The following is a 26,680-nucleotide window of genomic DNA, read 5'->3' as shown; positions in this document are numbered from 1 at the left end:
AAATGAAAAACACTTTTCCTGCTAAAACAAATAGTATACCCAACAGCTACCCTTATCAATTTCACATAAAAGTGTCATCCAACAATTCAACTTTTAATAATTTAGTATGAGAAAATAATCATATAAGGAAGTTCAGCATAGCCTTGTTCATCATAATAAAAAACAGGAAACAATTTAAATATTAACCAATAGGGAATCACTTATATAAAACAAAGTGCATACATACTATTCAACAATGAAAAATGTTTATGCAGATGTATATTCAATGATATGGAAACATGTCCAAAGCATGCTGTTGCAAGAAAACAGGTTATAAAACCATATACACATCTATGCATGCTTATACCCAGTACTCCTAGATGGCAGGGATTAAAGCATGTGCCTGTAATCAATTTACTATTTAAGCTCCACATTCATACTTCATTGCCTGCTCTGCAAAAATGAAGCTGAGCCCTTTACATTATTTCTCCTTTTGCCAGCTGCCATGTGTTAAAACCTTATCAGTACAGAGTGCTGGTGAGTAGCTTCCTTCAGTACCCCAACTCTGCTGGTGTATTCTTTTTTTTTTTAAGGCAGAATGCCTTCACTGAGACATCTCCTTGTGAACAACTTTTCCTCAGCACACTAGACAGCAGGTTTTTAGCAAGCTTCTGTGGGATGGGAGCATGGCTGCTTCTCCATCACCCATTAAACCATGGCCACATCCTCTCCAACATGGTCTGGATCAGTCCGGAGAGAGGCCTCTTCCTGAACATTCTCAGACCTATGGGTTGTGGCTGCTCCTATGTCTGCCATTCTTTTATATTCACTAGAATTCTTTTTACTTCTTACTAGCCAATTCCTTGGTACTTCAATCCCCTGTTATAGTTAATAGATTTTTACCAAACAATATTCAATTTTTTAATTTGGTTTTAAGTGAAATTACTTTGCGGTTTCCTTAGAACTGACCCTGACTGATAAAAAATGAGTTTTTTCTCCCCTTTTTACTTCTCAATGTTGTCTGAATTTTTAGTAAGTATTTTTTGGGTGTGTGAAAATCAGAAAAGGCAAGTTAATTTTTACTTTGGAAAAATTAAAGAAAAATTCACTGCAAAATAAACATTAAAGTTTTTCTACTTTAACAGATTAGAAATATATTTGTAAGATTAAATAAGATTAAATCGGAAGAGTATCCATTTATTGTCTAAGACTATAAATGTTCAGTTTTTCCTTTCTTAATACCAATTTCTCTGCAACAGTATCCAAAACTGTGTTTCTCAGTCACTTAAAAAAAGATAATTTAGATGGCTATTTTTTCTCTCTTAGTTATGCCATATATTAGCCTTTATAAACAGTTTATTAATCACTAGGTATCCTGGAGTGATAGGTCCTCTGATAGGTATGAGCTCTTCACACACAGTCTTTCTCAGCTTACTATTTCAGTCCCTCTTACCATGTTCAAGGATTATCAGCTGGGCTCCAGCTTGTGCATTTCCAACATCATTTTCAGCAATGCATTGATAGAACCCTTCATCTGATTTCACCAGACCCAAAACTTGAAGATTATGTTCCTTCTGAGGAAGAAAAAAACAAAATTTTATGATTCAACTGATGAACATTAGTTCAAATCTCAAGGATATGCTCTTTCTGGAGAGAAAAAAAACAAGTACAATTATATGATTCATATAATGAATATTATTTACCTATGAACATGTTGACTCAGTTTTAATGACAAGGTACTGACTTAACTAGCAAAGGAAGCACTATCATCAACAATTAAGAATTCAATCCTTATAGGAAGGCATGTCTGCAATGCATGCAAACTTATACTTTTGCTTGGTGGGAATATCTGGCATGAAATACTAAGTCACCATAGTGAAAGTCTGAATTTGTGAATTCAAGGCACTTTCTTAAAATTATTTCTAATATCTATTGTTATAGCAGATTAGAACCCCCCTATATAAAAGTTTTTCCTAAACTATCAAGTACGATATGAATGTCAACTATCATTATTGCTATTGATATAATACAACATAAGTTTAAGATTTTTTATAATAGGATGAAAATAATGATAGAGAGTAAAATGCTAAGTTAACTGTAACATGCTGCTTTTTAATTAGGATTAAATACTTGTGAATTACTTTTTTGTAACATATAACATTATGCATTTTAAAAATAGAAAACTGTATTCCTATGAAGAATGAATTACTTATGTGAGAAATTTGTAATTAGACATTAAGTCTTCAACAACTATAATTACTTCTGATTATGTCTATGAATGTCATATATGCATCTTAAGATATATCACTTTTTTAAAACCTAGATAATGCTATTATAAGGATATTAGATGATAATAATAGTAACAGTGGATAACATTTACTAAAGTGAAAGTGAGAGTCGCTCAGTTGTGTCCAACTTTTTGTGATCCCAGGACTATACAGTCCATGGAATTCTCCAGGCCAGAATATTGGATTGGGTAGCTGGTCCCTTCTCCAGGGGATCTTCCCAACCCAAGGATTGAACCCAGGTCTCCCGGATTGCAGGTGTTCTTTACTAGCATTTACTATATATCTATGAAGTAAAAAGCAGAAATGGCTGAGTCTTCTTAATAGATTAAGGCTAATTAATTACTTTTGCTTTACTTTTTAAAAGAATCTTTATGTCTATTTTCACAACAACTGCCCAACACTGGGTATTCTTATTTTGAAGGGCTTGAGCATCAGTATAACAAGGACAGATTTCTGCTCCTTGACTACAGAGCTATGAAGACGACGGGGGCATGCGAATACACACACAGGATAATCATTACCCAGAAAGTGGTGCAGGCTGTATTTAAAAATGCTAGTATGTCTGAGTAGGAGGACAAGACTGTTGATCAGGGAACGTGAATTTCAGGCTGAGTTTGAACACTGGTTTCCTCTGTGATCGTATATGAGCTACCAAAACATTTCTGGGCTAGCCTTCTCATCAGCCAATGAAAAGATTATATTCTAAGTGAATTTTTCTATGTTCATCCTAATACACCAGTTCATGTACTATGGATAACAGATCTCTTGGTGACTACATTTAAAGGGACTTAAAGGTTTCAGAGCTAAGTTTCTTTGAAAGATACTTACTACAATCTTAAAGTAATCACTTGGGATAACCATATCCCCATTCTTGACCCACTTCACAGTTGGAGTTGGCTTTCCAGTGACTTCACATTCAAACACAATATCCATAGATTCATGAGCATATATATTAGTAGGCTGCTTCAGGAATTCAGGTTGGGCTTTAAAATAGAAAGGAAATTAAGATATTAATAAAAGTAAAAATAGCTATTTGTATTTCAAACAATTAAAAAGTCACAGAATTCAGAAAGTTTTTAATTATTTGAGACTTTCACATTTTTTAGAAAAACGTAACATATATTTTTAAACATATGTTAGGAACATAAGTTTAAAAATTGATATTCTGGTCTACTTAACTGGCAGAATAATTATAATGATAATTCTGAGTTTCTCTGTTGAGAAATATTTACTAAGTTGACTGTACTGAAAAATTGGAAAGTTCTAAGCTGTCTTTAAAAATGAATATGAAAGTCTATTTCCCTAAGATTTAAACCATTTTGGAAGAGCCACGATTACAATTCAAAAAGAGTTGATAAAACCGACATTATCTTCCTTTTCAGTCAAGATTGATGAGTAACCCACCCTCCAAAGAAATACAAATGTCACATTCAGTTCACTTCAGTTGTTCAGTCGTGTCCAACTCTTTGCAACCCCATGAACTGCAGTATGCCAGGCCTCCCTGTCCATCAACAGCTCCCAGAGCTTACTCAAACTCATTTCCATCGAGTCGGTGATGCCACCCAACCATCTCATCCTCTGTTGTTCCTTTATCCTCCTGCTTTCAATCTTTCCCAGAATCAGGGTCTTTTCCAAGCAATCAGTTCTTCACATCAGGTGGCCAAAGTATTGGAGTTTCAGCTTCAGCATCAGTCATTCCAATGAATATTCAGGACTGATTTCCTTTACGATTGACTGGTTTGATCTCCTTGCAGTCCAAGGGACTCTCAAGAGTCTTATCCAACACAACAGTTCAAAAGCATCAATTCTTCAGCACTCAGCTTTCTTCACAGTCCAACTCTCACATCCATATATGACTGCTGGAAAAACCACAGCTTTGACTGACAGACCTTTGTTGGCAAAGTAATGTCTCTGCTTTTTAATATGCTGTCTTGGTTGGTCAAAACTTTTCTTCCAAGAAGCAAGTATCTTTTAATTTCATGGCTGCAGTCACCATCTGCAGTGATTTTGGAGTCCCCAAAATAAAGTCTCTCACTGTTTCCATTGTTTCCTCATCTATTTGCCATGAAGTGATGGGACCAGATTCTATGATCTTAGTTTCTGAATGCTGAGTTTTAACCCAGATTTTACACTCTCCTCTTTCACTTTCATCAAGAGGCTCCTTAGTTCTTCTTCACTTTCTGCCATACTGCTGTCATCTGCATATCCGAGGTTATTGATATTTCTCCCAGCAATCTTGATTCCAGCTTGTGCTTCATCCAGCCTGACATCTCGCATGATGTACTCTGCTGCTGCTGCTGCTGCTAAGTCACTTCAGTCGTGTCCGACTCTGTGCAACTCCATAGACGGCAGCCTACCAGGCTCTCCCGTCCCTGGGATTCTCCAGGCAGGAACACTGGAGTGGGTTGCCATTTCCTTCTCCAATGCATGAAAGTGAAAAGTGAAAGGGAAGTCGCTCAGTCGTGTCTGACTCCTAGCGACCCCATGGACTGCAGCCCACCAGGCTCCTCCGCCCATGGGATTCTCCAGGCAAGAGTACTGGAGTGGGGTGCCATTGCCTTCTCCGGATGTACTCTGCATATACGTTAAATAAGCAGGGTAACAATATACAGCCTTGATGTACTCATCTCCCAATTTGGAACCAGTCTGCTATTCCATGTCTGGTTCTAACTGTTGCTTCTTGACCTGCATACAGATTTCTCAGGAGGCAGGTCAGGTGGTCTGGTATTCCCATCTCTTTAAGAATTTTCCACAGTTTGTTGTGATCCACACAGTCAAAGGCTTTGGTATAGTCAATAAAGCAGAAGTAGATGTTTTTCTCTAATGTCACATTAGAGGCCTTAAATAGTTCACTCACTGCAACACACACACTTCCATTAGTAACACTCTTCATTACATGAAATGCTTTTTAAGGATGGGAGGTAGAGACAGAATCTTTGGGGACGAGTTAGATATATCTGGAAAAGCTTGGCAATTCCAGTATCTCCCTTTCCCCTTAACCCAAAGTTGTAAATTATTGGCTTAAAAATAACAAGATTCAAGAAGATTTTGAATTTAAAGGGTAAAAGTACATCTAGTCCAGCTTCCCACATAATGCCGTAATTTCCTATTCCTACAACATACATGACAAGTGGAACTTATAAACTTCTGTTTGAAGTTCCAAATGACAAGGAATTCCCTATATCAAATAATGACAAGAGAGGCATTAAAAAAAAAACAAAAACAAAAAAACAGCTGGGCTAAAATGTGCTCAGCCTGCTGGAATTCTGATTGTGATTGGGCTGAATCTGCAGCAATTTAACACCTTAACAACGCTGAGTGTTCCTTCTATGAACATGGTTTCTCACTCTATTATTTAGAGCTTTGGTTTCTCTCATCAATGCTTTATATATTTCAATATACAAATTTTGTTCACACTTTGTTACGTGTACCCCTAAGTACTTCAAAAACTTTGATGTTACTATAAGTGGCATGTACTTTTTTTTTTTAGTTTCTAATTGTTCACTTAGTATTGAGAGATGAAACTGATTTATGCATATTGACCTTTTATCCCATGGTTATGCCTAACATATTCATTAGTTTCAGCAACTTTTTATAGATAATTCTGGGATTATCTACATAGGCCATGTTGCCTGGAACTAGAGACAGTTTTCGGAGAAGGCAATGGCACCCCACTCCAGTACTCTTGCCTGGAAAATCCCATGGATGGAGGAGCCTGGTAGGCTGCAGTCCATGGGGTCACTAAGAGTCAGGCAAGACTGAGCGACTTCACTTTCACTTTTCACTTTCATGCATTGGAGAAGGAAATGGCAACCCACTCCAGTGTTCTTGCCTAGAGAATCCCAGGGACGGGGGAGCCTGGTGGGCTGCCGTCTACAGGATCACACAGAGTTGGACACGACTGAAGCGACTTAGCGGCAGCAGAGACAGCTTTCTTTCTTTCTTTCTGATCTTCTTTCCTCTTTTTTCACTTTTTTAATCTATAGCACTGACTAGATGGGTTCAGGTCCTGGGAAGAAGTCCAGACTAACTTTATAATTTGAGTAAATGAAGAGTAAGAGTATAGAGAGCAGGCAGAATCCCAAGTAAGCAGTAGAAGCCAAGGAAGATAAGAATGTATATAATATTAAGAAGTAACATAATAACACAATCAAGAAAATAAAGTCTGCACAACTAGATGAAGTCAGGGAAACTTATTAATAGTGAATTTAACTCTTTTCAAACATTGGTTATTGTTGTTCAGTAATCCAGTTGTGTCTGACTGTTTGTGACCCCATGGACTGCAGCACACCAGGCCTCCCAGTCTCTCAACACCTCCCGGAATTTGCCCAAGTTCATTTTTATTGCATTGGTGATGCTGTCCAGCCATCTCATCCTCTGACACCCTCTTCTCCTTCTGCCCTCAATAACTCCCAGCATCAGGGACTTTTCCAATCAGTTGTCTGTTTGCATCAGTTCAGTTCAGTTGCTCAGTCATGTCCGACACTTTACAACCCCATGGACGGCAGCACATCAGGCTTACCTGTCCATCACCAACTCCTGGAGCTTGCTCAAACTCATGTCCATCAAGTCGGTGATGCCATCCAACCATCTCATCCTCTGTCATCCTCTTCTCCTCCTGCCTTCAATCTTTACCAGCATCAGGGTCTTTTCCAAGGAGTCAGTTTTTCACATCAGGTGACCAAAGTATTGGAGTTTCAGCTTCAGCATCAGTCCTTCCAATGAATTTTCAGGAATGATTTCCTTTACGATTGACTGGTTTGATCTCCTTGCAGTCCAAGGGACTCTCAAGAGTCTTATCCAACACAACAGTTCAAAAGCATCAATTCTTTGGCACTCAGCTTTCTTTATAGTCCAACTCTCACATCCATACATGACTGCTGGAAAAACCACAGCTTTGACTAGACAGACCTTTGTTGGCAAAGTAATGTCTCTGCTTTTTAACATGCTGTCTAGGTTGGTCATACCTTTTCTTCTAAGGAGCAAGTGTCTTTTAATTTCATGGCTGCAGTCACCATCTGCAATGATTTTGGAGCCCCAAACTAAAGTCTCTCATTGTTTCCCCATCTATTGGCCATGAAGTGACGGGACTGGATGCTATGATCTTAGTTTTTTGAATGTTGAGTTTTAAGCCAACTTCTCGCATCAGATGACCAAGTGTTCGCATAAGATGACCAAAATTCAGCTTCAGCATCAGTCCTTTCAGTGAATATTTAGGGTTGACCTCTAAACATTGGTTAGTCACCTATATTTATCCTTCTATGAATTATCTACACATGTACTCTGCTATTTTTTCAGTTAGAGTATTCACAATTTTCTTATCTATTCATAAGAGCTTTTCACATCATGCCAGTTATCAATTCATGGTCTTTCAGCTCCAAATCCATTCTTCTTTGTAAGAGACCACTTCACAGGCAGTGCCCTGTCCTTCCATCAGGAGGGTTCATAATGTGTGACTGCGTCTCTCGTGATGTTAAAAGCCTTTGATAATCACAAAAGGAGTTGCAAAACAGTATTACTCATTCTATCTTCTACAAAGAAATTGGGCTGAATTTGCAGCAACTCAACCCCTGTACAATGTGGAATCTTCCTTTCTATGATTCTCCTCATCAACTATTTTGTTACCCTTAAGTATAACGCTTATAGAAAGAACAGGATAATGCTTGATTCTTTTCTTGGGCTTACCAATTTTCAAAACAATGATTTGGTTCTCTAATATCACATCCCAAATGTGATCAGTGAAGGCTTTTTAAAAGTATTATTATGAGTTCGTGGATTAAAATATATTTGGTTTGTTTCAATCCACTAAAGTTAACCCTCTTTTCATTTTCATACTATCCCATCTTTGACCAAAAGAAGCCTAGATCCACTGGAATTTCCTGAGTCCTTTTTGACATGACCCAAGTGGTCTTTAGTATCTTCTGGTCACTGATTTTAGGCCCTACTGTGGATAAAGCCAGGAAATCTGTACTTTTTAAATATAAAATTATGATTTCATTTTAGTATCTCCAATTAAGTTTGGGACTATAGGTTTTAACTGGAACCTATTCATTTTACATCTCTATTTCCTTTCTCTCAAGCAAAAAATTTCTGTTCTCAGTGATGCCAACTTAATTCCTTATACGCTTTATCTTACACCTAGTAGACTCAGAATAACAGTACCCACATTTCCATCAAGAGAAAAAAGTTGAGGATTTTGGGAGTTCGGCCTTGTGCATATTCTACTAGGTGTTTATTGTCCAATTACTATGTGACATTTATTTGAAATGGAATTTCACTTGGAATTTTAACTCTCTGTGTGGCTATACTACCAAGTAGTTACACATTTAGAGTCATTTGTTTCATTTTGCTTCTCCTTTCTGGCAATTTTAAATAAATTTTTTAAAAAAAGGTATATTCCAAAACTTCCAAAACTATGTTGAATAGTAATGGTGAAAGTGGGCACCCTTGTCTTGTTCCTGACTTTAGAGGAAATGCTTTCAATTTTTCACCATTGAGGATAATGTTTGCTGTAGGTTTGTCATATATAGCTTTATTATGTTGAGGTATGTTCCTTCTATTCCTGCTTTCTGGAGAGTTTTTATCATAAATGGGTGTTGACTTTTGTCAAAGGCTTTCTCTGCATCTATTGAGATAATCATATGGTTTTTATTTTTCAATTTGTTAATGTGGTGTATTACATTGATTGATTTGCGGATATTGAAGAATCCTTGCATCCCTGGGATAAAGCCCACTTGGTCATGGTGTATGATCTTTTTAATGTGTTGTTGGATTCTGGTTGCTAGAATTTTGTTAAGGATTTTTGCATCTATGTTCATCAGTGATATTGGCCTGTAGTTTTCTTTTTTTGTGGGATCTTTGTCAGGTTTTGGTATTAGGGTGATGGTGGCCTCATAGAATGAGTTTGGAAGTTTACCTTCCTCTGCAATTTTCTGGAAGAGTTTGAGCAGGATAGGTATTAGCTCTTCTCTAAATTTTTGGTAGAATTCAGCTGTGAAGCCATCTGGACCTGGGCTTTTGTTTGCTGGAAGATTTTTGATTACAGTTTCAATTTCCGTGCTTGTGATGGGTCTGTTAAGATTTTCTATTTCTTCCTGGTTGAGTTTTGGAAAGTTGTATTTTTCTAAGAATTTGTCCATTTCTTCCACGTTGTCCATTTTATTGGCATATAATTGTTGATAGTAGTCTCTTATGGTCCTTTGTATTTCTGTGTTGTCTGTTGTGATCTCTCCATTTTCATTTCTAATTTTATTGATTTGATTTTTCTCCCTTTGTTTCTTGATGAGTCTGGCTAATGGTTTGTCAATTTTATTTATCCTTTCAAAGAACCAGCTTTTGGTTTTGTTGATTTTTGCTATGCCCACTTTCACCATTACTATTCAACATAGTTTTGGAAGTTTTGGCCACAGCAATCAGAGCAGAAAAAGAAATAAAAGGAATCCAAATTGGAAAAGAAGAAGTAAAACTCTCACTATTTGCAGATGACATGATCCTCTACATAGAAAACCCTAAAGACTCCACCAGAAAATTACTAGAACTAATCAATGACTATAGTAAAGTTGCAGGATATAAAATCAACACACAGAAATCCCTTGCATTCCTATACACTAATAATGAGAAAACAGAAAGAGAAATTAAGGAAACAATTCCATTCACCATTGCAACGGAAAGAATAAAATACTTAGGAATATATCTACCTAAAGAAACTAAAGACCTATATATAGAAAACTATAAAACACTGGTGAAAGAAATCAAAGAGGACACTAATAGATGGAGAAATATACCATGCTCATGGATTGGAAGAATCAATATAGTGAAAATGAGTATACTACCCAAAGCAATCTGTAGATTCAATGCAATCCCTATCAAGCTACCAACAGTATTCTTCACAGAGCTAGAACAAATAATTTCACAATTTGTATGGAAATACAAAAAACCTCGAATAGCCAAAGCAATCTTGAGAAAGAAGAATGGAACTGGAGGAATCAACCTACCTGACTTCAGGCTCTACTACAAAGCCACAGTTATCAAGACAGTATGGTACTGGCACAAAGACAGAAATATAGATCAATGGAACAAAATAGAAAGCCCAGAGATAAATCCACGCACATATGGACACCTTATCTTTGACAAAGGAGGCAAGAATATACAATGGATTAAAGACCATCTCTTTAACAAGTGGTGCTGGGAAAACTGGTCAACCACTTGTAAAAGAATGAAACTAGAACACTTTCTAACACCATACACAAAAATAAACTCAAAATGGATTAAAGATCTAAACGTAAGACCAGAAACTATAAAACTGCTAGAGGAGAACATAGGCAAAACACTCTCTGACATACATAACAGCAGGATCTTCTATGACCCACCTCCCAGAATATCGGAAATAAAAGCAAAAATAAACAAATGGGACCTAATTAACCTTAAAAGCTTCTGCACATCAAAGGAAACTATCAGCAAGGTGAAAAGACAGCCTTCAGAATGGGAGAAAATAATAGCAAATGAAGCAACGGACAAACAACTAATCTCAAAAATATACAAGCAACTCCTACAGCTCAACTCCAGAAAAATAAATGACCCAATCAAAAAATGGGCCAAAGAACTAAATAGACATTTCTCCAAAGAAGACATACAGATGGCTAACAAACACATGAAAAGATGCTCAACATCACTCATTATCAGAGAAATGCAAATCAAGACCACTATGAGGTACCATTTCACACCAGTCAGAATGGCTGCGATCCAAAAGTCTACAAATAATAAATGTTGGAGAGGGTGTGGAGAAAAGGGAACCCTCTTACACTGTTGGTGGGAATGCAAACTAGTACAGCCACGATGGAGAACAGTGTGGAGATTCCTTAAAAATCTGGAAATAGAACTGCCTTATGATCCAGCAATCCCACTGCTGGGCATACACACTGAAGAAACCAGAAGGGAAAGAGACACGTGTACCCCAATGTTCATCGCAGCACTGTTTATAATAGCCAGGACATGGAAGCAACCTAGATGTCCATCAGCAGATGAATGGATAAGAAAGCTGTGGTACATATACAATGGAGTATTACTCAGCCATTAAAAAGAATACATTTGAATCAGTTCTAATGAGGTGGATAAAACTGGAGCCTATTATACAGAGTGAAGTAAGCCAGAAGGAAAAACACCAATACAGTATACTAACGCATACACATGGAATTTAGAAAGATGGTAACAATAACCCTGTGGACGAGACAGCAAAAGTGACGCTGATGTATGGAACAGTCTTATGGACTCTGTGGGAGAGGGAGAGGGTGGGATGATTTGGGAGAATGGCATTGAAACATGTAGAATATCATGTACGAAACGAGATGCTAGTCCAGGTTCAATGCACGATACTGGATGCTTGGGGCTGGTGCACTGGGACGACCTGGAGGGATGGTATGGGGAGGGAGGAGGGAGGAGGGTTCAGGAGGGGGAGCACATGTATACCTGTGATGGATTCATTTTGATATTTGGCAAAACTAATACAATTACGTAAAGTTTAAAAATAAAATAAAATTAAAAAATAAAATAAAATAAAATAAAATAAAAGATGATTGGATATGACAGGAAAAAAAAAAAAAAGGTATATTCCAAGAGGTCTTGCTTCTACCCTATTTTCTCTACGCTCTTCCCTCTCTTCACCTATAGGTAACCATGAACATTTTAAAAAATGATTTACCCTTCCACTTAAAAAATTGTAAGCAAATAGTCACATACAATTTGTACCCATCCCTCTTTATTGGATTAAATAAATACACACGAAATGATCTTTCCCACGTTTGAAGCCTTCAGTCTTTAACCCCTATGGTACCTTGTTTCTGAGGAACTGACATATTCCTTAAGTCTAAAGGACTGCTGCTACTGCTGCTAAGTCGCTTCAGTCATGTCCGACTCTGTGCGACCGCATAGATGGCAGCCCACCAGGCTCCCCCGTCCCTGGGATTCTCCAGGCAAGAACACTGGAGTGGGTTGCCATTTCCTTCTCCAATGCATGAAAGTGAAAAGTAAAAGTGAAGTCGCTCAGTCGTGTCTGACTCTTAGCAACACCATGGACTGTAGCCCGCCAGGCTCCTCCATCCATGGGATTTTCCAGGCAAGAGTACTGGAGTGGGGTGCCATTGCCTTTTCCATCTAAAGGACTGAGACTCCCCTTAAGGCAGAGTACATAATTCTGAAAAATAGCAACATTCTCTTCAAAAGAAAATCCAATTATAATTTTAGTATGCATTTTTAGTAAGCAGACTTTCAAAGACTATTAGAAAAAAATCATCACAATGTTCCATTCATCATTTACTTTTCCCTTTCATGAATCATAAAATAATACCTTTAAAATGTTCTTTGGATCTTAACTTCTCTGTAGATAGAATTCACCCCAATTAAACACAATGTAAGAGCAGATGTTTGTGGCTGGGAAGTTAAATTGATAACCAGAGAGCAAATGAGTCAATTACCATAAGAAAATAAGCATCCCAATGGAAGATTATGCATTTCGTTACCAACAAGATAATTAACCTTCAAATTCTCTTTGACAGTTCCCTATCCCTTCTAATGCCATAATCATTACACAAATAATTTTAATTGCTAAATGCACAAGTAGAACCTAATACTAAAACATATTATACTTGCAAAATTCCCTTACTGGGAACATCAGTGAATCACATCAGTGTTATACAATGCTGGAAATTGCCACTCAATTCAAAAACAATACACCAACACCAATGTTTCAAGGTTACTTGACTATGCTGCTATTTAGAAGATATACCAGTTTTCGTTTACATTAGCTCTGAAATGTTGGAGTTTCTATTGTTTGATTTGAAACATTTAAGCACTGAAATTCTTAAAAAAGTACTTTAAATAGAGAAACAAAGCAATTTTGCCCATTTTATGTTAAGCTTCACACTTGCTGTTTTTAAGTTTCTTTTCAATAATTCACAAGATTACATGTAAGTCCTTAAAGAAAACCCAACAAAATAAAGCCCAAGCATTTTTAACAACCTGAAATTCCTTCATGGATGTTGTCTGACAGTCTAATCATAAATATGCTATAAGTACTGGCTCAACTAATGGAACAAAAATACATTGGAACCCTTAATACTTCTTGAGAAAGCTTCTTGTTCCAAGGAAGGTAAATGTTTCCCTTAATCTCCAGGTGAAACAGGTGAAACCAGTTATGAAGCAACAGAAAGACAGAGTTGTCACATGACCTTGAAATTATATTTCTATCCTCTCCCTGCACCTCCACACCCAAGTGCATTGCATTTCCTTAACCCTACTTCTCAACTTAGCTAACAGGTACTCATCCTTCAGATATGGGGAGGGAGGAGGGAGGAGGATTCAGGATGGGGAACACATGTATACCTGTGGTGGATTCATTTCGATATTTGGCAAAACACAATACTGTAAAGTTTAAAAATAAAATTAAAAAAAAAAAAAAAAAAAAAACCCCAATCCCTTAAAGAAGCTTTTCCTAATCCACAGCATCCCACACCCTGCCCTTTCTTTCTCATTCCTAGGCCATCACTGCCCTATTTACTACTGAAACCTCAGTGGCCTAAACCATAACAGGTGTTCAGTGCTGTTGTTCAATAGTTGTTGACATCAATGGTTACCTGAATTGTAAAAATCCTACTAGTCAGCACTATCAGAAAATTACATGTTGAGAACAAGAATTTTTCAAGCATTCTCAAGTTTCTCAAGGATTTAATATTTTATACCACTGCTTCGCCAATAGAAATTAATAAATCTATCTTTGCTGTGAATTTTCTGCATACATTTTAAAATGTGCTTTTAAATGTTTATGATAATATAAAATCTTTATAATCATATAACTTCAGTGCTCACATTTATGTTTATAAACTGGCTTATATGATTGTAGAATTTATTCCTAGTGCAATGTTTCTCAAACTTGGAGTCTTAGGGTTCTTAAAGCTCTTAAATTGGACAAACACCTATAAACATGATTTTTTATGTGTGAAGAAGTCACAAAAATCTTTATTAAATATAGGTTCCTCTTCCCTGACAAGACTGAACCGCATTTTTTGAATGATGCCCCTCTATTATCATGAGGACCATTAACTGTGCCATGTTTACACAGAGAAGGCATGGAGGCCTCAAGGTTGATTATTTTCACTTTGTATTATACATACATTAGACATGCTCCCAAAATAGCTAAACTCAATCTGTAAGCTCTCTCCTTTCAGCACTGTAGAAGTGCACAAATGACTGAGGACAATGTTTCTCCAAGAGAAAATCATAGACTACGTGCAGAGAAATGCAAAGATCTTAGAAAAGTGTTGGTTGTTGGGTTTCACCACACATGCTTGAGAATTCCAAACAGCTACAGAATCATCATCTTAACAAGTTTTCCCAGATTACTCTACCGTGCTGAGGTGTGAGAACCTCACATGAGAGGTCACTAAAGGAGAACACTGTACACATCACCACCTTTCTATATACACAGAAACTCCCCAATTCTTGTGCCTTCCAGGACCATAAAATTCATTTCTTTGCTCAATTATTAAACAGGTATTTAAATGAGCAACTACTAAGCTACAAAGACATTTCACTGTATGCTGTGAGTGAGATAATAAAAACGTGTTTAACAAACTGTTAAGAAAAAGGTATGACATTTTAAGAGAAGAAGACCAAGTGTTATACAGATGTGAATTCAAAGGGAAGAGATGTAACTACCAGTGATGCATAGAAGGATACACAGAAAACTGGTCTAGTGGCTATCTCATAGGAGGATAACTGGGAAACAAGCAGAGTGACTTGTTACCACATACTTTCCCCCTCAAATTTAAAAAAAAAGGGTAAAATAAGCAAAATATGAAATTTACTATCCTAATCATTTTTAAGTGCACAAATCAGTGGTATTAAGCACATTCATAAGTTGAGGCAACGATTACCACAATCCATCTCCAGAACTCTTCATTTTGTAAAACTGAAAACGCTATACCTATTAAACAGTAACACCCCACTCTGCGGCCTCCCACAAGTCCCTGGCAACCACCATTCTAATTTCCATCTCTATGATTTGACTACTCTAAGTACCTCATATAAGTGGACTCACTTATTTGTCTTTTTTGTGGTATCTGTCATTACAGATAATATACATCTCTGTATACAGATCTTTGTACACATGTGTAAGATCTTCAGGAGAACAGAATCCTAGCAGGAATAGCTAGTCAAGGTGATTTCATATATAAAAATTTTATAAATATTACCACTGGCTATACAAGTTTTATGTTCCCATCAAAGAACCATTATCAGTAAGAGTAATTAACATTCTACTAGAAGGCCTAGTTAGTACAATTTAAAAAAAGAAAAATATAGATAAGCGGGGGGAGGTTGGAAAAATCTGTTCCCCCAAACAAGTACACCATGGCAATGACTACTAGAACATTCAAGTAACCTTTCATGGAAAACTTCCAGTGTGTACTGTTATACTATTTGTGGTCAAGGGGAAACTTCAATGTTTTAATCAACCAGATAATAACTAAACTACGGTACACCTGGCTGAAGGATATGTTATAGCCTTCCCATTCAAAATGTAGGACCAACGACAGCATTGGCATCATCTGGGAGCTTGTTAGCAACACAGGATTTGTGTCCTCCACCCTAAACCCTCTGATTCTCTATCAGCATTCTTACAAAATCTCTAACATTTTAACTGTATGTTAAAAGTTTAATAAATAAGCACTGCTTTGAGCATTTAAACACTGAGCAGTCTGACATGTATAAACATGGAATAATCTAAGGACTGTCAAAAGCAATGTCAAAAAGCAGTTTGTAGAGCAACACATATGGATGGGATGGTCCTATTTATTCACAAAAACTATATATTTCTAGATGTACACATCTGCAAATGCTTTTTAAAGGCAGTTGAGAGGTATATACACTAAACTGATGATGGAGGTTATTTCTGAGGAAGAGGGTGGGAATGAGGATGGGACAATGAAGATTTATGTTGTTAACACGGTTTGACTCTTTAACAGTGGTACTGTATTTCTTAGAAAATTTAAAAAGGGAAAAATTAAATCCAAAACAGTAAACTGAAAAGCTATTAGAATTAATATAAAATTTTCACCTAGCAGTATAAATGCTTAACATCCTTTTCTATGTCACTCATATACAATAAGATATATGTATAAATTTAAAAATATAATTCACAATAATGACAAAAACAATTAAATAGGTATGCACCTAATGAGGAAAGTAAAAAACCTATAAGAAGATAACTATAAAATTTTACTAAAGGACATAAAAGAAAGTGCAAACGAATGGAGCCACCAATAAAGACCCAGGCATATATGAAATTCTCATGATAAAAGTGATGCATTAAATCAGGAGGAAAAGATGCCTAACTCAGTAAATAACCCTAGAAATGATGTAGCTATTCAGAAAAGAATAATGCTGGGTTCAGGCCTTATTTCTTATACCAAAATAAAGCCCATATCTAAGATTTAATGGTTAAAAACAAACAGACCCATAAACAGACTAGAAAGAAAACATGAGATTTTTAAAAATAATCTTGGAAGAAGGACTAAGTGTGACACAAACCAAGAAACCATAAAAGGTAAACATACTGTGCTACATAAAATCGTGCGTCATTAGTAACTATCATAAATTAAAAGATGGGGGAGAGGGCACACAAAGGTCTAATTTCTTTAACATATAAAAGTTCTAATAAATTAAAGTAAAACGCTCTCAGTCTTGTTAAAAAATGAGAAAAGGATATGAATGGACAGTGTATAATAAAGAAATACACAATTTCTAAATATATGAAAAGATGTTAAACCTCATTTGTATAAAAATAAGCAAATAAAAATGTCAAGATACTATTTTTTTACCTCTTAGGTTGATATGAGTAGAAGAAATGGACATTCTCTCATATATCTTGGAATTAATACAAACTGATACAAAGCATAGAGAGAAAGTATAGTAAAGCAAAATATAAGCTGCTTATACTCTTTAAAATCCAGCATTTCACCTTGGGAGATACATCTAACAGACAGACTCACATATTTACATAGACATGAGGGTATTCTCTGCTTGCTGTTTTTAGCAGTAAAAGATTGGAACCATTAACTAGTAAGCTATTTTAACTACAAACCATTAAGACGCTACTGAAATGGTATGGACCTAATAGAAGCAGAAGATACTAGAAAGAGGTGGCAAGAATACAGAGAAAAACTACACAAAAAAGATCTTCATGACCCAGATAACCACGATGGTGTGATCACTCACCTAGAGTCAAACATCTTGGAGTGAAAGTCAAGTGGGCCTTAGGAAGCATCACTACGAACAAAGTTAGTGGAGGTGATGGAATTAAAGCTGACCTATTTCAAATCCTAAAAGATGATGCTATGAAAGTGCTGCATTTAATATGCCAGCAAATTTGGAAAACTCAGTAGTTACCACAGGACTGGAAAAGGTCAGTTTTCAGTTCAGTCCCAAAAAACAGCAATGCCAAAGAATGTTTAAACTACTGCACAAATGCAGACATTCACATGCTAGCAAACTAACGCTCAAAATTCTCCAAGCCAGGCTTCAACAGTACATGAACTGAGAACTTCGAGATGCTCAAGCTGGATTTAGAACCAGAGATCAAATTGCCAACATCCAATGGATCACAAAAAAGCAAAAGAATTCCAGAAAAACATCTACTTCTTCATCTGTGACTACGTTAAAGCCTTTGACTGTATGGATCACAGCAAACTGTGGAAAATTCTAAAGAGATGGGAATACCAGACCACCTCACCTACCTCCTGAGACACCTGTATGCAGGTCAAGAAGCAACAATTAGAACTGGACATGGAAAAACAGACTGGTTCCAAATTGGGAAAGGAGTACCGAGGCTGTATATTGTCACCTTGCTTATTTAAGTTATATGCAGAGTACATCATGCAAAATGCTGGACTGTATGTAGCACAAGCTAGAAACAAGATTGCCAGGAGAAATACCAATAACCTCAGACATGCAGATGACACCACCCTTATGGCAGAAATGAAGAGGAACTAAAGAGCCTCTTGATGAAGGTAAAAAAGGAGAGTGAAAAAGCTGGCTTAAAACTCAACATTCAAAAAACTTAAGATCATGGCATCTGGTCCCATCACTTCATGACAAGTAGATGGGGGAAACAGTAGAAACAGTAAGATACTTTATTTTCTTGGGCTCCCAAATCACTGCAGATGGTGACTGCAGCCATGAAATTAAAAGACACTTGTTCCTTGGAAGAAAAGCTATGACCAACCTAGACAGCATGTTAAAAAGCAGAGACATTACTTCGCCAACTAAGGTCCATCTAATCAAGGCTATGGTTTTTCCAGTAGTCACATATGGATGTGAGAGCTGGACCACAAAGAAGGCTGAGCGCTGAAGAACTGATGCTTTTGAACTGTGGTGTTGGAGAAGACTCTTGAGAGTCCCTTGGACAGCAAGGAGATCGAACCAGCTAATTCTAGGAGAAATCAACCCTGAATATTCACTGGAAGGACTGATGCTGATGCTGAAGCTCTAATACTTTGGCCACGTGATGTCAAGAGCTGACTCCTTGGAAAAGACCCTGATGCTGGGAAAGATTGAAAGCGGAAGGAGAAGGGGATGACAGAGGATGAGATGGCTGGATGGCATCCCGACTCAATGGACCTGAGTTTGAGCAAGCTCCGGGAGATAGTGAAGGACGGGGAAGCCTAGTGTGCTGCAGTCCACGGGGTTGCAAAGAGTTGAATACGACTGAGCAACTGAACAAAACTACACATGTTGGGTAATGGTGGAGTGGCTGATAGCACCTTTGAACTCAAGGGAAGCCAAGAGGAAACTGAACTACATACACCTTTGGCTGGCTTAGTGGGATGATGTATTTATGTGATTTGCCAAAACATCCATGTAAACATAAGTCGTCTCAGTATAGAATGGATTCCAGAATACTCCTTCTGCCCAGTATACTAACATGACCCAACAAAGACACAAAGGTTCAGAGTCATATTCATGTTACACATCCTAAACACTGGAGCAAAAAAACCCTACTTAACTTTCTATTCTCATAGAAAATGACCTTAAAAAAAAAATCACTGTTAAGAAGAGACAAATAAAATGCAGCCAAAATAAATATGACATAAGTGTAATAGTCAAAAAGTAGTGCTATTTTTCTGGAATTTTGTGCGGTTTACAGCATTTATTTTTTTTTTAAACTATAATTTGTTCTGTTTAATCTTCTCATTGTAAATGACTATTCATTTTCTTACACAAGGCTTCCAAAATAATTTTCACTCCAAGCCCCACAAAAGCTGAATCTGCTTTAATGACAATAATCTCTGACCACTGATTATACTTAACGTGATTTTTACACATAAAATTTTTGCTTGACTAGGCAAAGAATCTCTCTTAGTCAGTCAGTTCAGTCACTCAGTCGTGTCTGACTCTTTGCGACCCCACGGACAGCAGAATATCTCTAGAAAGATATAAAAGAAATTAATGGCAGTGGTTGCTTCTGTGGAGGGGGTTGGGACAGAGTTATATTTCATTATATATATATTTTATCTTGTGCATATATCACCTATTTAAAACATTTAGCTAAAAATAATAAAAGTGGAGAGACATATATATACCTGGCTGGCCAGATTTGATTTTGTAAAAATATTTTGAAGTTAGTCTATAAATTCAATGAAATGTCATTTACTATTCCAAGAAAATTTGAAAGATAACTTGACATGCTGATCTCCTGGTCTTTTTTTAAAAATGTGGGAAGCTTTATACATAAAACACAAACAGACTCACAGACATAGAAAACAAACTTACAGTTACCAAAGGGGAAAGGGAGGGGGCGGGATAAATTAGAAGTTTGGGATTAACAGACAGAAACTACTGCATGCAAAAAAGATAAACAACAAGGATTTACTGGATAGCACAGGGGACTATATTCAATATCTTGTAACTTACAATGGAAAATAATCTGAAAAAATGTATACATGACTGAATCACCTTGTTGTATACCCTGAAACTAACATAAATCAACTATATTTCAATTCAAAAATTTTCTGACCAAATTTTTAAATTAAAAACAATGAGGAATTCTTAAAAAAAATATCAAAACTAACTCAAACAGTATTGATGTAGGAACAGACAAATTGACTGACAAAATGGAGTCTAGAAATAAGACCATATAATTTTAGAAATTGAGATTATATAGGGGTGATATTTCTTTTTTTAAAATTTGTTATTTATTTATTTTGGCCATACCACACTGCATGTAGATCTTAGTTCCTTGAACAGGGATTGAAGCTGTGCCCCCTGTAGTGGAAGCATGGAGTCTTAACCACTAAACCACCAGGGAAGTCCCAGTGATGATATTTCAAATAACTGTAGGGCAAGAATAGTGTTGGTCAACAATCCATTTGGGAAAATGTCTGATCTCTACTTGTTACTATATATTTAAAAAACTCTAGATGAACCAAAGATTAAAAAGTAAAAATAAACTACAAAAGTATTAGAAGAACACAGGAAAGAATATTTTCAGTTGAGGAGAGGGGGAAATCTGCAGCCTAAGCAAGATCTAATTCCAAGAGGAGAAATCTCAACATAGTTGATACATAGAAATGAAAATTTTCTGTATGATAAAATACACCTTAAAATTAAATGATAAATTACAAGAATGTTCATAGTAGCTTTAAGTAGACAAAATGTGGAAACAACCAAAACGTCCATCAAAGATAAATGAACAACATTTATACACTAGAATACTACTCAGCAAAAAAAAAAAAAGGAACTACATGCAATAGTGTGGCTGAGCCTCACATAGGTTGAATGAAGACAAAAAAAGAACATATGTAACACTTGTGTAACTGCATGTATATAAAACTCCAGAAAACTCAAACTAACCTACAGTGACAGAAAGCACATCTGTGGCTACTTGGAAATAAGGAGTGTGACGGGCAGGTAGGAGGGATACCAAGATATGAGCACGATACCCAGTGAAGCCACAGAAACAAAACTAGAATAAATGGCATAACTTCATTTGAAAAACTCATGAATTTGTTCATGAAATAGCTTGAAATATATAAACTAAAAAGTTAACAGCAATGATATTTATGGGTGATGAGATTAGAGGTGACTTTAATTTTTCTTCTTTCCAGATTCCTTTTGCTTTTGTGGAGGGAATATAAAATATCACTTATTCTTATAATGTAAAAAAGCAATAAAATTATTTATGCAGTATCAATCTACAGTCTGGAGAAATAATTTTGTAATCTCATTATGAAAATCTTGAATGAATATAGTTCCCTTAACTATAATTCAATCAAAATGATTAAATAATCATTAAGCTTCTTCTGAACTAATTCCGCATCTCCAAAGATGAAAAGCTTGTTCTTAAAAATGTTCTTTATTTATCAAACTGTTACTGGCATATTTATTTTTCACTCCTTACCACTCATGAAAATTCTCCAAATTGGCCTAGCAGAGAAAAATCTCTATATACTTTTTCCAAATGCAAATTACAGTATGTATGTTTGAAAATTCCACACAACAGCTGAAAATGAGCATGTTAGCTCTGAGTAGAAGTTTAATAAGTCTCCGAATGTGCTGCTCAATACATGCTCCAGCAGTTCAGTACAAAGCAGAATACTTCTTTTCCAAACTGTTCCCCCACTGGTATACCAAGGGCAGCCCAGTGGGCACAGCCAATTCTGGTGCAGGCACTGATGAAGTACATTGTCCACAGAAGGTAAAAACAATAACTTCAAAATTTAAACATTAATATCTTTAACTCTAGCAATAGTAGTCTTAGAAATTACCATAAAAAGATAACTAAATAAGTTACACACTGATGAAAAAAAACATCAGTATGTACCAGCAATTCTCAACAATATCAGTGATTAGATACTCCATCAGGGCAGATTACTCCCACACCCTTGTAGTGTTTCTTGAAATCAATTTTTTAAAACATGAAATAGGAAAAGACAGGATGGCATGGATTAAAAAACAATGTTTATCTCACACAGTATGGGTATATATTGCTTTGTAAAGCTTATTTCAGAGACAGACATATATATGTATATTAGGCTACAGCTTAAAATGTATTTCTTACTATTTACAGTAGTTAAAAATGTTTTAAAACCACTGAGAGAGAATAAAGACTCTAATGACCTGGTAAACACTGATTCAGGAGTACTAGTCTAGGAATCAGAAGTTCTAAGTTTTGCCTTCAAATGTGTTTTGTGATCTTAGGGAATTATTTTTCCTTATAAGGATATAAGAAATATATATGTGAAAATAGCTTCTTTGTTAATTCAAAAGATAATTTAAAGAATTTTCCAGTACTCAGCCATTAAAAAGAATACATTTGAATCAGTTCTAATGAGGTGGATGAAACTGGAGCCTATTATACAGAGTGAAGTAAGCCAGAAGGAAAAACACCAATACAGTATACTAACGCATACACATGGAATTTAGAAAGATGGTAACAATAACCCTGTGGACGAGACAGCAAAAGAGACACTGATGTATAGAACAGTCTTTTGGACTCTGTGGGAGAGGGAGAGGGTGGGAAGATTTGGGAGAATGGCAGTGAAACATGTAAAATATCATGTATGAAACGAGATGCCAGTCCAGGTTCGATGCATGATACTGGATGCTTGGGGCTAGTGCATTGGGACGACCCAGAAGGATGGTATGGGGAGGAAGGAGGGAGGAGGGTTCAGGATGGGGAACACATGTATACCTGTGGTGGATTCATTTTGATATTTGGCAAAACTAATACAATTATGTAAAGTTTAAAAACAAAATAAAATAAAAAAAAAAATTTTCCAGGTAGATCCGTGTAACATAAATGTGATAAAGTATACAGATTACACTTTGTGAAGAAAATAAAAGTTACCTGAGACTATTCTACTATAATAAAATTTCTTGGCAAATCAAAATGGCTCATAATTTCACTGTCCACACTACTGCAATTTTTAAAAATGCATTGGCCAACTATTTTCAGCATACCAAGGAAAAGGTTTAAGTGGAAATATACTTTGGGGGCTTTCAGAAGCTTTATCAATCAGTAGATTAGTAACAACATCTCTTAAGGGTTTTACAAGAGAAAACGGAACTAAAATCTACGGAGTGTCAGCTATTAAATCTCTTTAAAGTCTCAAAATGTAAAGCATATATATGTAAGCTATAATTCTGCTACACAATCACTGAAAATCAATTATTATGCTCCCACTACAAAGGGCTGAGGATGACAACTCTGGCCAATGTGACAGTTTGCTTACATATTATTTTCTCATTTTAACACACTAGTGATTTGATCTAGATTCTCTAGTTCTCTTTGACTGGACATCATGGCCAATGAATCATAAATAATTTACCTACAAGCATAAAATGCCAAAATAAAGGGGTTTTGCCAAAAACGTGTTTTACCACTGTCAATGCAATGACTAGATTTTATAATCAGATTTTAAAAATACTTGTACCACAATTAGATGAAGCCTAATTTATTACAGGTACCGATATTATCAAAGAACAATATATGGAGGCAAATATATTTGGGATCAATTTGTAAATTACTGACATTTCATAGCACATTTAACATTACTCCTTTGCTTCTTCAAGAGAAATTAAAATAGGTATCCTGAGAAAAATTTCAAATCCCAAAATAATAAAAGTAGAAGTGATGGAGAACTAAGATTCAATTATTCCTAAAGACATGACAACGGAAGGCCTAAAATTATATTAATATTTTAATTTTTCTATTGCCCATTTCTTTCAGGAACCAATAAACAGATAATTGCCTAACATTCTCTTTATAAGGAAATCTATGTTTAGAAAATCTAGAAAATAACCTCAAAAAGATACAGGAATGACCAATAAGTAGATGGTAAAGTATTCAACATTATTAATCACCAGGGAAATGCTGACTCTGGGCTCTTTTTTCAGTCCTGAAGCTGGGCAAGACCATACAGACCTGCATGGTGTAGTCCAACAAACACATTCACAACGCACTTAAGATCTGTGCATTTCACTGTATATAAATCTTTACCGGAAAAGAATTAAAATCCCACAAACAAAATATTATGTCTAGCTAATGATATGAACACTGAAGTATTCATGGATGTCTACCACTTACTCTGAAATGTATCAAAAAGTTGAGACGACTAGATATAGCGATATACATGTGATACGAGCAATTACAATAAAATGTCAATTGCAGACTCTTAGGTGGTGGGTGTTTGCTGTAAAATCTTTCAACATTTTATTATGAGATTTTCCCAACACAGAGAAATGTTGGAAAAAAACAGAAAAGATTTTTTTTTCCTTAGGAAAAAAATAACTCTTCAGCACTCCATCATTCTTATTACTAGAAAATTACTATGATTAAGGGTTTAAAATCAAGGAAGTACTACCATTTGAAAAATAGTTGAGAAAAAAGAATATTACCATATAAGACAGAAGCAGAAATGGATGGTAAAGATCAGCATCTTCCCAAATGATCTGGTTTTGACAATGACACAGAACACCTAACTGACCCTAGTCGTTTCTCAGTATTCCAAAGTTCACATGCCAAATTCTGTCCATTTTGTTTCTTCAAAACTATAGAAGAAAATAATTTAGTCCTGTGATCACTACTGAATTTTATCTTTCACACAAATATTCCTTTCTTAAACTTTTACTGAGAAATAATTCACATATAACGTTATACTACTTTCAGATGTACAATGTAATGATTCAATATATTAATACTGCAAAAAGAACACAATTAAGTCTAGTTAACATAAAAAAATGTCAACACAAATATCTTTCTTATGAGAAATGTTAAGATTCACTCTGTGAGCAACTTTCAAATATATAACCCAGTACTGCTTACTACAGTCACCATGTTACACATACTATATTCCCAGGGCTTGTTTATTTTATAACAGGAAGGTTGTACCTTCTGATCTCCTTCATCCATTTCACCCACCCTCCACTGCCAATGATCACCAATGTTTTCTGTTGTCTTTGTCTTTAAGATCCCATCTATCAGTGAGATCAAATGGTATTTGTCTTTCTCTAACATTTCAGCAGTGGCCACAGGACTGGAAAACGTCAGTTTTCATTCCAATCCCAAAGAAAGGCAATGCCAAAGAATGCTCAAACTACTGCACAATTACACTCATCTCACACGCTAGTAAAGTAATGCTCAAAATTCTCCAAGTCAGGCTTCAGCAATACGTGAACCATGAACTTCCAGATGTTCAAGCTGGTTTTAGAAAAGGCAGAGGAACCAGAGATCAAACTGCCAACATCCGCTGGATCATGGAAAAAGCAAGAGAGTTCCAGAAAAACATTTATTTCTGCTTTATTGACTATGCCAAAGCCTTTGACTGTGTGGATCACAATAAACTGTGGAAAATTCTGAAAGAGATGGGAATACCAGATCACCTGACCTGCCTCTTGAGAAACCTATATGCAGGTCAGGAAGCAACAGTTAGAACTGGACATGGAACAACAGACTGGTTCCAGATAGGAAAGGAGTACGTCAAGGCTGTATATTATCACGCTGCTTATTTAACTTATATGCAGGCTACATCATGAGAAATGCTGGGCTGGAAGAAGCACAAGCTGGAAGCAAGATTGCCGGGAGAAATATCAATAATCTCAGATATGCAGATGACACCACCCTTATGGCAGAAAGTGAAGAGGAATTAAAAAGCCTCTTGATGAAAGTGAAAGTGGAGAGTGAAAAGGTTGGCTTAAAGCTCAACATTCAGAAAACGAAGATCATGGCATTTGGTCCCATCACTTCATGGGAAATAGATGGGGAAACAGTGTCAGACTTTATTTTTTGGGGCTCCAAAATCACTGCAGATGGTGACTGCAGCCGTGAAATTAAAAGACGATTACTCCTTGGAAGGAAAGTTATGACCAACCTAGATAGCATATTGAAAAGCAGAGATATTACTTTGCCAACAAAGGTTCATCTAGTCAAGGCTATGTTTTTCCAGTGGTCATGATTGGATGCGAGAGTTGGACTGTGAAGAAAGCTGAGCACCGAAGAATTGATGCTTTTGAACTGTGTTGTTGGATAAGACTCTTGAGAGTCCCTTGGACTGCAAGGAGATCCAACAAGTCCATCCTAAAGATCAGTCCTGGGTGTTCATTGGAAGGATGGATACTAAAGCTGAAACTCCAATACTTTGGCCACCTCATGCGAAGAGTTGACTCATTGGAAAAGACTCTGATGCTGGAAGGGACTGGGGGCAGGAGGAGAAAGGGACGACAGAGGATGAGATGGCTGGATGGCATCACCGACTCGATGGACCTGAGTTTGAGTGAACTCCGAGTGTTGGTGATGGGACAGGGAGGCCTGTGGCATGCTGTGATTCATGGGGTCTCAAAGAGTCAGACAGGACTGAGCAATAGAA

The 26,680-nt window shown here is 36.3% G+C and overlaps 1 protein-coding gene across 7 annotated transcripts in view; it reads right to left on the bottom strand.

Annotated features, from left to right (window-relative positions):
* The window catches only part of NEO1 (neogenin 1), a 239,690-nt gene that overhangs the window by 94,155 nt on the left and 118,855 nt on the right, over positions 1-26,680 (bottom strand). For all 7 annotated transcript variants that reach the window (XM_010809028.4, XM_024997933.2, XM_005211432.5 and 4 more), the window contains exons 6-7: positions 3,096-3,250; positions 1,433-1,553 (exon numbers count right to left, since the gene is read on the bottom strand). In XM_010809028.4, coding sequence (XP_010807330.1) covers positions 1,433-1,553; positions 3,096-3,250 — 276 coding nt within the window. The remainder of the gene's footprint in view (positions 1-1,432; positions 1,554-3,095; positions 3,251-26,680) is intronic.

The sequence above is a fragment of the Bos taurus genome, chromosome 10 (assembly GCF_002263795.3).
Source record: "Bos taurus isolate L1 Dominette 01449 registration number 42190680 breed Hereford chromosome 10, ARS-UCD2.0, whole genome shotgun sequence".
Lineage (NCBI taxonomy): Eukaryota > Metazoa > Chordata > Mammalia > Artiodactyla > Bovidae > Bos > Bos taurus.
Note: the sequence above shows the minus strand (reverse complement) of the source record. Positions and strands in the feature narration are given on the sequence as shown.